This window comes from Syngnathus scovelli, chromosome 9, assembly GCF_024217435.2.
Source record: "Syngnathus scovelli strain Florida chromosome 9, RoL_Ssco_1.2, whole genome shotgun sequence".
Lineage (NCBI taxonomy): Eukaryota > Metazoa > Chordata > Actinopteri > Syngnathiformes > Syngnathidae > Syngnathus > Syngnathus scovelli.
Genome location: NC_090855.1, coordinates 170,437 through 183,885, shown reverse-complemented (window position 1 = coordinate 183,885; position 13,449 = coordinate 170,437). Strand labels below are relative to the sequence as shown.

At 48.3% G+C, this 13,449-nt stretch overlaps 3 protein-coding genes and 1 long non-coding RNA gene across 19 annotated transcripts; 2 read left to right on the top strand and 2 right to left on the bottom strand.

Annotated features, from left to right (window-relative positions):
- Positions 1-200: 200 nt before the first annotated feature.
- Positions 201-4,839, bottom strand: LOC125975481 (very long chain fatty acid elongase 4). Of its 16 annotated transcripts, none has more exons than XM_049731087.2 (9): positions 4,563-4,839; positions 3,954-4,003; positions 3,064-3,161; positions 2,910-2,986; positions 2,653-2,840; positions 2,449-2,529; positions 2,058-2,229; positions 1,705-1,832; positions 201-1,586 (listed from the first exon to the last, which is right to left on the bottom strand). In XM_049731087.2, exons 4-9 carry the CDS (start codon positions 2,974-2,976, stop codon positions 1,284-1,286), a joined length of 939 nt encoding a protein of 312 aa, XP_049587044.1. In that variant the 5' UTR covers positions 2,977-2,986; positions 3,064-3,161; positions 3,954-4,003; positions 4,563-4,839; the 3' UTR covers positions 201-1,283. The 16 variants fall into 16 exon arrangements, with proteins under 16 accessions (XP_049587044.1, XP_049587050.1, XP_049587042.1 ...); XM_049731093.2 differs by lacking the exon at positions 4,563-4,839 and adding an exon at positions 4,115-4,349 and having other exon boundaries at positions 3,076-3,161; XM_049731085.2 differs by lacking the exon at positions 4,563-4,839 and adding an exon at positions 4,115-4,348.
- On the top strand, positions 1,725-3,326 carry LOC125975486 (uncharacterized). Its single transcript, XR_007483973.1, has 2 exons — positions 1,725-1,868; positions 1,963-3,326. It is a non-coding gene; the product is annotated as an uncharacterized lncRNA (long non-coding RNA).
- Positions 4,840-5,066: 227 nt separating the features above from the next.
- On the top strand, positions 5,067-7,473 carry prelid3a (PRELI domain containing 3A). Its single transcript, XM_049731099.1, has 7 exons — positions 5,067-5,442; positions 6,038-6,206; positions 6,299-6,388; positions 6,651-6,721; positions 6,809-6,911; positions 7,030-7,104; positions 7,192-7,473. Exons 1-6 carry the CDS (start codon positions 5,411-5,413, stop codon positions 7,087-7,089), a joined length of 525 nt encoding a protein of 174 aa, XP_049587056.1. The 5' UTR covers positions 5,067-5,410; the 3' UTR covers positions 7,090-7,104; positions 7,192-7,473.
- A 233-nt stretch (positions 7,474-7,706) lies between these two features.
- fbxo32 (F-box protein 32) lies at positions 7,707-11,614 on the bottom strand. The gene is made up of 9 exons (XM_049731079.2): positions 11,266-11,614; positions 10,662-10,780; positions 10,277-10,326; positions 10,115-10,207; positions 9,521-9,614; positions 9,232-9,416; positions 8,975-9,157; positions 8,633-8,776; positions 7,707-8,438 (listed from the first exon to the last, which is right to left on the bottom strand). Exons 1-9 carry the CDS (start codon positions 11,391-11,393, stop codon positions 8,349-8,351), a joined length of 1,086 nt encoding a protein of 361 aa, XP_049587036.1. The 5' UTR covers positions 11,394-11,614; the 3' UTR covers positions 7,707-8,348.
- Between the last annotated feature and the right edge of the window lie 1,835 nt (positions 11,615-13,449).

Genomic DNA, 13,449 nt, shown 5'->3' with positions numbered 1-13,449 from the left:
GGGTCCCGCATCTGACATCTGTGCTTACTGGTTACCATAGAAACCTTTGTTAAATGACGGCAAAGTGGGCCATCCGTGGACAATTCCGTGGGGGGACCTGCATCCTTTTGAAAGGAATATTTGAGAGCTGAACCTCTTATTTGAATTAGAATCAAAAAAATCTCATGTTTGCTATCTTAACAAAGTAGTACACAATGCAATCGGAATCCAAGGTTGTTTTTTAATATACATAGATGGGCTTTCTGTTTAAATCAATATTGTACTTGCAAAAAAGCAGAACAACAACAACACAAAAGTAAGGTGGCCAACAAACGAGCAGGGCGCAGAGTACAAAAAATCGCAGTGTAATATATACAACACAAACACACGCGCATTCTCATTGACATCATCATAATAATAATCATAAAAATGAATATCGCTACGTCTGTACATGACAACTCAAAACGAAATTGGAAAATAAATAAACAGAGCAGTCATTCTTCGTTAGTGATTCGTACACAGAATTAGGATAGAAGTTGCCCCATCCTGCTTTTTATGGAAATGAATGACAGGATCATTGTCTTTTATTTTCACTTTATGATTGTTTACATTCAAGCCAGCTGAAGACATGGCCTAAGAATTCAAAGTAAACCCTTTCAAAGTATTTGATCAAAACAAAGGAAGAGATTGATTCTTGAAACAATAACCGGACCCTTTTGTGTACAACTGTCTACGAGACAAGCCGTCAAATAATGCCATAAATAGAATCAAACATCCTAAAATCAGGTCCACCTCATCATCACATTACACGCAAGTAGGGACATAGAAATCGTACAATGCTTATGAGAAACAGTATCATAGTTTACACTTTGATATCACGCCGAGCTCTGCAGTGCATGAATCACATCCAAGCTCAAAAGAATCCAAAAGCTCAAGAACGCACCACTTGGTCTTGACATGCTGTCTGTCCATCTTTTCAAATGACGGACGATATGAAGAAGAGTTGCGCCACGTTAGCGTGACAGTTACATGTGAGGGGGAAAGAACGGTCAGTGTACAATGATGTTTAAAAAACAAACAAACAAACAAACAAACAAACAAACAAAGGGATTCCCCATCCGACCGATGCCGCAGAAACACTTGGATCTGACGCGAGTGTATTTTGCCCTATTTGACCTTTGCATTTGTTCCTGGCTAAACAACATTGGCTCACCACAAGCTAGTTTCATCGCGTCTTGATATGAATACATTGAGCTCATCCATCAAAGAAGGTCTTCTGCAGATGGAGCTTACCTCAGCGTCCACTAATCTCTTTTTGCTCTTCCTTTCCTCTTTCTCCTGCTGGTGTTTTCCTGAGGCTTGTCATCTTTGCTCGCCGCACCATTGCTGAGTCCATTGAGGGCCCCGTTTGAGACGGCCCTGCCTGCCTTGGAGGAGGCGTCGGCGCGCCTGGGCTGCTGGCGGCGGTAGGTCTGGTAGTAGAAGTTGCCGAAGAGGACGATGAAGGTGATGGCGTAGCAGATGAGGGAGTAGTGCATCCAGTGGGGGAAGTCGCAGTTGACGTAGAGCGACAAAGCCGTGTGGCCGATGGTGACGTGGAACTGAATCTGAGAGGCAAGCACGACAACCCGTTGAGGAAAAATCCAACCTCGAGCCATCACAGGCCTTTGCTAAGAATGACAAATATAGGCCATTCGGGTCGCACGAAATGATCGGATGTCTTACCATCTGGACGATGGTCAGGTACTTTTTCCACCACAGGTACTTTTGAATCTTCGGACCACAGGAAGCCAGCCCGTAGTAGAGGTACATCAACACATGGATTGCCGCGTTCATGTGTGCGCCAAAAAATGCTGAAAAGACAACAAGCACTTACTTCTGGTCTTTAAGTACGTACTATATTCCTCATTTTGGAAACACAAATCCTCGCCATGCGCTATGGCGGCATGGCTGACTGGATTGTTTTGATTGCCAAATGCTCAGGTCCAGCTTAAGAATGGCCTGCCTAGAGCCGGTGGCCCCGGCCCCCCGGCCGCCCAGCCGCCCGCCCGCCCGCCCGCCCGCCCGGCGCCACTCACACTGTCCTCCAGCCACCCATTTGATGCCGATCCACCAGAGCGTGAACATGGTGCAGTGGTGGTAGACGTGCAGAAAGGTGACCTGCCGGAACTTTTTCCTCAGGATGAAAAACACCGTGTCCAGGTACTCGACGCCTTTGGAGACGAAATACCACCACAAGGCCCCTGCCACCTGAGCGGGGGACAGCCAAAAGCCTGATTAGAACCTTTCAAGAGACCTTAGCTCCAGCGCACTGATTGGAACGTTTCAAGAGAGCTTAGGGATGTTAAGTCATGTCAGGGCTGCTACTTTATGCATATTGTTCGGCAAGCAGATCACCTGAGCTTTGGCTTCTTCTGCTTGACGGCAGCAGTTGCTGTTAGCATCTGAAACGGTGCACATTGCACTCACCCTGACTTCATTGGGGTCATCGGAGTAGTCCACTCGTTGACAGATGTAGCTGTAGCTGGCTGCCCTGGCTGCCATGAACAGCTAGCAGGAGCCAAATGAGATATCGTTTGAGTCCCAAACAGACAATGAAAGACACGCCGCGCTCATTGAAAGGTGTCTATCATCAAGATGCAAAACCCTTCCTTCCTTCCTTCCTTCCTTCACCTCTTTGAAGATGAAGAAGTTGAGGAAGACCATACTGAAGTTGTAGACAATGAGTGTTTTGCGAAGCTGGAAGGGCTCCCTGTTCTTCATGTATTTGGGCCCCAGCCAGAGAAAGAGCAGGTAGGATGCACTGATGGCTAGAGTGGGCAGCGGGTTGGCCATCAGGGGCCATTTCTCCACGCGCTTGTCTGTAGGAAGGACAACATTGCATTCACTGCTGCTGAAGGCTGCCTGCCGAGGTTCTTAGTTTGGATTACCTGCAATCGTTAAGGTCCATTTGTAGAATTCTACCGTCTCGTGAATTAGATGAGTGACAGTCTCCATGTCTGCTGATCTGAAATGAAGAAAACAGATTCCGGAATGACGCCGGTGGCGCAACTCATGGCAAATGGGCTTTTGTACGATTCGGACTTTTTTTCGTACGACTGTTGTAGTAAAAGCTCGTCCCCTTTGGATTGCTCCAGTGCTGGCAGCGGTAGGTGAGACCGCAGCGCAAAATGCTCCAATACCTGTCATGATGGAATGAATCGGAGACGCTTAAGCCACATACGTAAACGTTCGCAAAAGGATCCATCAATAGTCTGGACATCGTTTGTTAAATATTGCCAACTGCATGTTCTGCAGATGTATGAAGCCATGCCAAATATAAACAAGGCCTGCCCGTTGTTCACAAACACTGTCTATTCGTTTTTGGAAGAAGAAAAAATCAGTTTTTCAGCCCGCGCACAAAGGCTGGCGGGCAGGCGGGCGGGCGGGCGGTAAGGCGGGCGGGCGGGCGGCAGGCAGGCAGCCACGCAGGCAGGCAGGCAGCCACGCAGGCAGGCAGCCACGTAGGCAGACAGGCAGGCAGGCAGCCACGCAGGCAGGCAGGCAGGCAGGCAGGCAGGCAGGCAGGCAGGCAGGCAGGCAGGCAGGCAGCATGTGCCGGGATAGCAGCGCATGTTGTCAGCACACATTTTTTCCAACACAGGCAGCAGACACGAGGATGATGAGGAGGACGATAGTCAACCCTTGCCTTGATATATTACAAAAAACAGAAAACGAAGCTGACACCCATCCCCAATCACCAACAGCCCATTTGCCCAAGCCTGCTGCAGTATTCATCCATGCATCCATGCATCCATCCATCCGTCCGTCCGTCCGTCCGTCCATCATGGGCCTCTTATTGATTCAAGGGTTACAGCCCAAAATGAGCAAAAATGATCAAGCACGTTGCATTTCTAAGAGGTTTAATAGAGCTCATTTGATTGTACGCATTCGCATTCTGCGGCATGCACTCTGTCATTCCGTCGGGCCCTCACCTAGCAAGGATGAACGCTTCTCTTAACCGCATCCGTTAAGCTATTTCCGGCTTCAAAATCAAACGAACAGTCGTTACAACGGTTGGGGACAACACGAATGATTAAAAAAAAAAAAATGTAATTCTATCCCGCACTCTCCACCGGTTAGGATGCCCTATTACCTTTGCGTGATGTTTTTATCCGTCTATGATGACATTCAATGCAAGGTCATGAAGCAAGCGCATAAGTGTTACCTCCCTCCTCCCAATCGGCCGTTGTTGTGCGTTTTTCTCTTTCTTATTTTTTTCTATTTTGGGTATCAATTGCTCGGCATCCACGGCGACTTAGATGGCGAAGGCATGAATGGCTCTCTCTCTCTCTCTCTCTCTCTCTCTCTCTCTCTCTCTCTCTCTCTATCTCTATCTATCTCTCTCTCTCTCTCTTTCTCGCCTCTTGTTCGGTGACGAACAAAATTCTCCCGAGCCTTTGCAGCAGCCGCAGCTCTGTCTGTAGGTTACAAATGGACGCTATTTAAGTGTGCTCCGTTCATGTCCCTGTTCCAAAATAAAGTGGAATTCTGCAAGGCAAACGCATTGAGATGGATACTGTTTTTATTTTGGAAGATCTCACCTATTTTCCGGTTCTTGCGTGTCGAAGCTTGATTGAGCTGACGCTGGATGCGTAAGGATGGTGGTGGAAGGATGCTCTTCTCTTCTTTTCTTTTCTTTTCTTTTCTTTTCTCTTCTCTTCTCTTCTCTTCTCTTCTCTTCTCTTCTCTTCTCTTCTGTGCTCTGCTCTGCTCTTGTCTTCTCTTGTCTTGTCTTAGCTTGAGCACAAAAGGGCGCCTGCCCTGCCGCATGCAGTCCGCACAAGTGCCCCAGTGACGTCGTCAAGCACACCGAGGTGCAACACAAAACAGCAGTTGTGCCATCAAAATAAACTTTTAGGCCGGAGCGCAGTACTATAACATTAGTTTCGAAAAACAGGCAAAGGTGCAGGGACGCTTGAGTGCATTTAAATATGTCATTTAGATATCCGTTTTCTTGCTACACTGCGATCAAATCGGTCTCTTTCCAAAATGTAGCCATAGAGGCAGGACGAGCCTTTTATTTTGAAAGTCCTGGTCTGGCTAGAGCATCTAGTTCAGGCTGACTTTATGTTTGATGGCGAAAACGCTGGGCAGGTTTTGCTGCTCGTTTTCCTTTCCATTTTGTTTGTAACACCTTCCCTGCCTTCCTGCCTGCCTGCCTGCCTGCCTGCCTCCTGCCCATCTCTCGGGAGCAGGATGATCCGTTTGCAAGTGTTCCTTCTTCACCTTTGATGCTCGGAGGCGAACGAGCATCTGGACGGACGGAACTGATGGTGCTGGTCCCAGGGCCCAATTTACTGACTGATCATACACAGAACGGACGGACGGACGGCAAATCAGGCAGGCCAAGAGGCTTTTCTCAAGAGACAACGTCACTCCGGGTCAAAACATGAAGATTTGGAGCACAGAGCATGCTTTCAGGTACACTTGTTTTTTTTTTTTTGATGAAGAATTCCTCAAAACAGAGACGGGTAACTAAGGCCATAAGGTCTGTGAGAGTTGCTAAGATTCACATGGAAGAAAAGAAAAAGTGTCAATAAATATATACGTATATATGATCATAAAATACAACACTTAGAAAAGGACTGTGTGTGCTGTTTGAATACAGTTTACAGTCAAGTTCCACGGGCCTTCGTTTTAGCTGCTGCCTAGTCCAATCAACTGCTGCATGTGCCCTTTGATTGGCTGTCAAGCAGTTCAGGATGAAGCCCACTTCTCCGCAGTTAGCTAATCAGGTGGGTGGATGGGTGGATGGTTGGGAGGGCAGATAGATAGACAGGCAGACAGACAGACAGACAGACAGACAGGCAGACAGACAGACAGGCAGGCAGTTTTCTGAGCAAGTGCGCTGCAGCATGCTGAGAGCCACTTCTTATATTGCGCCCCGTCATGTAAGGCAAATGTTCGAAAGAGCCCAACAAAGTACAAGCGACTCGCTTGACAGTAATGAGTCATTTGATTCTCTTACCTCAAGCGGTTGGAGGAAAGCTCGTTTACACGTGGTACTGGTTTGTAGTTACCCGTGGGAGACGGTGATCAAGGCCGCCATGAGGAAGTACCCGAACCCCATGAATCCGCACGTGGTGGGCGTGGACGTGCTGGAGCGCCGCCTGGATGCGGAAGGACGCCTGCACAGCCACCGACTCCTCAGCACAGAGTGGGGCCTGCCGGCCATCGTACGAGCGGTCGGTGGTCCCGCCGTCCCGTCGCCGTGCTCTCTTGGGCCGGCGCGGCTGTACTTGCTCTCAGACGTGTGGGCTCTTTTGTTTTTCTCTAGCTACTGGGAACCAACCGCTTGCAAACCTACGTCAAAGAGCTCTCCATCGTGGACCCCGAGGAGAAGAAGATGGAGCTGTGCTCGACAAATGTAAGAAAAGCGTTCAAGCCTGTTGCCTCAATGTTGTCATCTTTCCCAAGCTCTATTATTTATACGTATACATGCTCCTCAATTATAATGACAATAATTATCATGATAATTATCATTGGTGGTCATTTCAGCAAATTGCCAGTCCATTGGAAAGTGTTTGATGCTAGCGACCTGGGCACAAGCTATCCTGGAAATTTCCAGAGCCAAACGCTGATTCCATGTCCTGTCCTGAAATGACAGCGAGCGTTGCCTTGTCCCACAGATTACGCTTACCAATCTGATCTCGGTGGATGAGAGGCTCCTTTACGCACCTCACCCAGACAACCCTGAAGTGTAAGTCCGTTTCTTTCCTTTCCGTCAAGGCCTTAAAACAAAAGAGCAATGCTCAAAGGGCGTGCGTACCTTTGGTGTGCTCCACAGCACCATTCTGACGCAGGAGGCCATCATTACAGTGAAGGGAGTGAGCTTGAGTAGCTACCTGGAGGCTATGATGGCGAGGAGGATGTCTGCTAATGCCAGGAAGGTAACGCACCATTGCATGCCAATCCCTCGTTCTTCATGGTGCGTGCTGTTGATCCGATCGTCCTTTAATCTTCCCGCTCTGTGTGTGTGTGTGTGTGTGTGTGTGCCTGCCTCTCTAGGGTTGGGATGCAATTGAGTGGATTATTCAGAACTCTGAAAGGGAAAATATTACTCTTTGACATTTACTACCTCTGGTAAACCTGGCCACCTTTTTTTTCCTCCTTTGATCCAAAAACAATGTCATTCAATATGACTTGTTTGTTAACACTCGACATTTGCAGGATATCTCGAGCGAGTGCTTTGGATGAATGCACGAAGGAAGGAAGGAAGGAAGGAAGGAAGGAAGGAAGGAAGGAAGGAAGGAAGGAAGGAAGGAAGGAAGGAAGGAAGGAAGGAAGGAAGGAAGGAAGGAGTCTTTGTGGACTTGGCACACTGCACAGAGGCTTGCTTACCATACCAGTGGAGTGAGTACTGTACATTTAGATATATGCTGGAGTTGCGCAAGCTCTGCTCCAATCGAGGACTGACTGTGTGCGCAACACAATAAAAGCCTACAAAAGGCACTCGTGGTATTCATTTTGACCATCCTTCACGACTTTTGACGTATTTGTCGACATCTGCGCTTGATGAGGATGACCGCGCGGATGCAATCGCGAAGAATGAGTAGGTGTCAAACACTCTCTCTCGCACGCGGTCAAAGTGCTGCACTCCTGCAGTTGTCAATGAATCCAGAAGAGCGCGCTCTACTCGTCACCTTTGCCCATGCGCTAGAAACGAAGGCAACCCAAACACGCAATTGCCTCTGAAAGATAAACGTTTATTTACACAGCAGAGCACAATGTATCGCAAAGCATGTAGATCAATGACAACATCTGGATCAAAGTTCTTGCAAATCCCATTGAAGAAGAAAAAAAAATGCGGAGCCGATCGTAACAAGCCAGCAGGGTTGTGTTGATAATCCTTGGCAGTACTTTCAAGTTTTTGCAAAAAGGCACACCAAGTTGCGCAAATGTCAGACATAAATAATTGCAATCGCAAAAGCAAGACGTTTCAAAAATGTATCAAATCTTTATAAAAGTGAAAAAGTGAGAGAAAAACAAAACAGCACGGTGCACTGACGCTCGCTCGCTTACGTTTGATTTCTTTGAGTAGAAGCGGCAAAGCAAACAATTCATCCCTCTGTGCTTGGTTGACTCGACAGCCAGAAATCTTAAGCAATTTGTGAACTGAAGCATTCCCCCACTTCTACTGCTCCCACTTCTTGCACACGGATATGCTCCTTCTACATTCTTTGGCTCTCTTTAAATTGGAGACAGCGTGGTACCTCGAAAAAGTCAACAGAGTGAAATCTCAATGTCCCATGGAGTGACGTCATCTGCCGGAAGGGCTTCGAGAAATCCTGTACAGTATGTACACGCTCCAGATTTTGGGGCGATGATCAGAATTTGAAAAGGTTAATGAAGTCTTGAGGGGAAAGGGCCACGGTGCAGCTTTCGGGGTTGTTGGCAGTGCACGGATGATTGGTGTCCTGCATGGGGTGGCAAAGGAAGGAAGGAAGGAAGGAAGGAAGGAAGGAAGGAAGGAAGGAAGGAAGGAAGGAAGGAAGGAAGGAAGGTAGGACAAGGAAGGACAAGGAAGGACAAGGAAGGAAGGACAAGGCTTGAAATAGGCCCGCCACGCCACCTTGGACGTGAAAGACAAACGTGGGTACTACTCGTGTACCTTCCAGAAAAGGATGTGACAGTGCGAGCAGAAGTGCAGGGTATCGCTGTACTGCTCTCTGCGGGGGTAGCAGCGACTCAGCTTGAAGTACATCTTCTTCCACTCCAGGTGACCTTTGTCTGACACCATCAGACGCTTTCGGATCTAAGAGAGTCAGGGAGGGAGGGGCAACACTTAAGACGTGACTCCAACTCCATCACAAAGTAGTGGAACTTTGAGGAAAACACTTTGACAAGAAACGCGCTGTGACTTCAAAACGAAGCAATCGAAATGGAGAACGTCGAGAGTCGTGAAGGGAATTTTCTCTCTTCCCCTCCCAGTCAAGTAGATGTGCTGACGTGCCTGTCTTTCTGTGAAGTGGTACTGGCAGAGTCTCTTCCAGAGCACGCGATCCTCAGCAAGGCTCCCGAGTTGCGGACACACTTGGCCTAGGCACACCAAGTCCCTGCCGTCCGACAGACGCTCCATGATATTCAGCTGCAGGCTGGCGGGCAGCTGCATTAGCGTCATGCCCGTCGATTTGGGCTGCAAGAAAATCAATGCGCAAAGAAAGGTTTGTTGTCGTCCGTCAACCGTCTCTCAATGTCAGCAGCACCCACCCTGTTGATCTGGATGTTGTTTAGCTGCTTCTGCCACTGCACGATGTTGTCCATGCGCTGCACCCACATGTTGATGTTGCCGACCAGCACGGACTTGCCCATGTCTTGAACCAGACCGCAAAGCGACAGATACAGCGTTTGGAGCAGCTCCTTGATGGGACGCACGTTCTGCTGGTCGTCCAGCACTGCGGCGGCGGCGGCGGCGACGGGAGTGAGGGACAATAAGAGACTCGCCATTTGTTGACAACAAACACTGACTTGGATGACAAGTATAAGAAGGATGGCTCACCTTTGTGTACCACTCTCTCCAGAATATTCATGTAATTCTTCTGAGCCACACCGCTAAGTGACGGGAGCTGGGACTTGGCGATAAGCTCCAGCAGCTTCAAGAGAGCGGGACAAAAAGAGATGAACTTGCGCTCATTGGCTACGGGACTGCACACTTAGGTCCGTCCTCCCTCCCTCGTGCCACTCACGTGGCTTCACACGTGGAAATGTTTCACATCGGTGGGGGGAGGAGGACTTTTTAGGTTGGCTGCACTGTTACGATAAGGGTTCGAAGCTTTCCAGTGGTAACTGCCGTAAAGCGGCTATTGATATTATGACGTCGTTGACGTGTTAGATCATGACAACAATATATTTAACGCTTGATGATACAGCATTACATTGTTTGCAAAGTGCTGTTGCTGAGCGTCACCAAAGTTTTTGGCAGGCTGCTTTGAGGAGACATTTCACCCCCATTCGCATGAAGCATTAGGACTCATCTGCGCAAACGCGCAGTGGCTCGGTTCAAATCATCAGCACTGTCTGCAGAGCGTTGATAAGCCACGCACACCCTTTAGAAAGCGGAACCTCATGGAAACACATCAGGATTAGGACTCACTCTGACGACATAGTTGAACCTCCTGGTGTCCTTGATGGCGCTGCAAAAATCCAAGCGGTTGAAGGCTTCCCCCAGGGTACAATATCCGTGGCGCTGGAATCATTTCACCAACAAGGGCTTACTTGATGTCATAAGCAATGACAAAATGGGTTTAGGCCTTACCTCCTTGGTGCTTCCTTTATGAACATAGATCCACTTTTCCCTGTGGAAATCTGTAATCAAGCACATGGTTTGCATGAATGGCCTGGCTGCCTGCTCAGAGTTTTGCGACACGGACGGAAATCAATCCCACAAAAGCTTTTGCGCATCGGCCAACCGGAAGCCATCTTGTTTTGCCTTTTTAATGACATCTTTAATCAAGCCAGACTCAAGAAAAACAGACAAGATAAGGTGAGTGAGTGAGTGAGTGAGTGAGTGAGTGAGTGAGTGAGTGAGTGAGTGAGTGAGTGAGTGAGTGAGTGAGTGAGTGAGTGAGTGAGTGAGTGAGTGAGTGAGTGAGTGAGTGAGTGAGTGAGTGAGGGAGTGAGGGAGGGAGGGAGTGACTCACATGGGGCCTTGGTGTTGTTGTTAATCAGGTCTTTCTTCCTCTTCTTGGCAGCCATGTCATAGCCCAGAGAAAGCAGCAAGTTCTCCTTGTTGAAACAGTCCTGCTCGGCTTTGCAGAAGCTACGCAAACAACATTAAAGCAGTGAGCTGGTGCAGCAGGAAATGACTCAATTGCACTTGGTTGCTTCTTGTTTTTGTCGGCCAGTGATGAGCACAACAGTGGCACGCTCTTCCGATAGAGGCTACACGCTCATCCTTTTTTGCATTGTTTATGCGGTGCCTCGGCCCCATAAAGGCTTTGTGAACGCCACCGAAAACACAAGACTTTTGGCCCAGCTTTCACGTCCGAATGGATGAGGGGCGCACTCGGAATGTTGTCACGTCTAAGAGCAATTGTTTGGGACGCAAGTCAAGTCGGCTTCGATCAAGCGGCGTTAATCTGCCCACTTGTCGAGTTATTAATAGAAAAGCGATTAGCAGAAGAAGGAAAACAAAAAAGGGGAGGGGGGAAACAAACACAAGCATCAACGAAGGGCTTTTTCTTCTCCTTCCCATGATCTTTTTCCAACCTAATGACAGTTTGGTGACGCACATTGACGACAAACCTCTCAAGGGCGATATTGTTGTTGTTGTTGTTGCTGTATTTGTTGTCCACCGTTGTCTTTTTCCATCCCTCCTCGGTTTTAACCCAACATTGTCCCGGCGACCTCCAGTCCTGTCCGAGGAAAGGCATCCTTCGCTTCCTTCTTTGGGAAGATGCCAAAAGAAACAAACAAAAGAGTGGATTCGCTAAACGATCGATCGATCGATCGATAGATAGATAGATCGTTGGATCGATCCCTGTTTTCTGTTGGCCACTTGCTCTTTAACGGGTTGTCGTTCAAGCGGTGTTGTCATTGCGCAGCTTCTTATATTGTCGCGGTCGGCCGCCGGAAGCACGGTGGCCCCGCCCACCTCGGAAACTTTCCTGCCTCGCCAGCAGCACGTGGATTTGTTTATCTACCGGAGCGTTGCGAAACGTCGCTGAAGAGAGAGAAACACGCACGCGCAGGCGCGCGCCCGCCCGCCCGCCGGCCCGAACGGACGCCTTGATGACACGACGTGCGCGTGTTCCCTAAGTTCAAGTCGCCTCGGTGTTTGTTTTTATGCCTGCTCTTCTTTGAGACATGATGACGTCACCGTCTCAGATTAACTTGAAAAATACCGCATTAACAACGAACTGTCTGCTATCTCGTACTTTGGAATCCCACTCAACGTTTTATTTGAAAGTACACGGCCAGGTGTTTGGAGTTGTTGCTGGTGGAAGTGTTCCAAAGAAACACGTGCTTCGGTCATGTGGTTCCGACAGAGCCGACGCATGCAAGCGGCGGAATGGCATGAAGAGAAGAGAAGAGGAGAGGAGAAGAGGAGAGGAGAAGAGGCCTCTCCTTTTCTTTATCCGTATTGCACATATACTGTATGATGTGCTGGAACTGAGATTCACAGGGCATATGTGTGGCCAGTCTTTTAAAAAAAAAAACATTTTTTTTTTTTTTTATGGCTGCCTCTAACTATGAGAACAAAACGGTCAGAAATGTAACAAGGCAGTGTAGTCAGTCACTCGTGCTAATATAAATAGATCAAGTTGTTGTCGAGTATTGCGTTACGTTGTGTATTATGTGGGTTTGTTTATCTTCTGTAGCGTTAAGGGCTGCCGTCCCATTGTATTTCAAGCCAATCCCACTTAAATTGTGATGGAGAAGTCAAGATGTTTGCAGCACTAAGACAGCCCAGCCCAGCCCTCATTACCTTCAGCCCACAACCTCTGACCTTTCCAGCGTCTTCATAATTCATAAGACAATCTGTCAAAACATGTCACACAGCAGCAGCAGCACATGGTGTGCAACGGTGTCTTCTTGGAAGAAGATCAGCTCGGGTTTTCCAGGGCAACTATACGAGTGCTTGTTTTCTTGTTTATGTGCACCCGGAACTGAAGTGATCGCAGGGCACACACTGACACAAACAAGCACATGCAACACCGCCACTAGACGTTGAGAAAACCACACACACACATATATATTGTTGCTGGAGGTGTGTGAATGCTCTTAGCTGTTTGGAAATTGTGACTGGGGTGAATCTCATCTCATCTCTCTGTTTTTGATGTGATGTTGTGAGCAGATGAGACAGCTGCTCCATCCTGATCATGCACAACACCTGTCGCTGCTGCTCCCGGATGGGTTTCATCACTCGTTCACATTTTGAGAAACCTCAATTGCTGGCCCACACCACACAGACACACACACACACGTACACACACTCACACATAGACACTGCCAGCTCACATGACTCACTCACTCACGTGGTGTCACTGTTGCCCTCTTGTTTGTGCCTCAAAATAACACTGGCTCACCTATAATTTTCCAACACTCATGACCCCCACACACGCACACAGACAGGCAGGCAGGCAGCCCCCCCCCCCCAGCCACTGTCCCCTGAAGTTCATGTGCTGGCAGCCTTCAAGCTGACCCAATGACTTTCAATGCACTCGTCGCTGGCCAACGTAACCAACCTGCATTCAGCCAACAGCTGACATGGCCTTCTAGAAATGATGTATACATTTTCAACTGAGCTGATAAGGTTCAATGAAATGAAATCTGTCCCCTGTTTTCCCATAGCCAGTGGTGTGAAATGAAAAAATGCTCTGACACGACGTCTCCGTCAAGCGCAAGCTTGACTTGAATTTGTGCTGTGAAATGGATGCTCTTTGTAAACTAAAGCTTGTTTCCCTGTTTCTGTTTGGGCTCCAAATA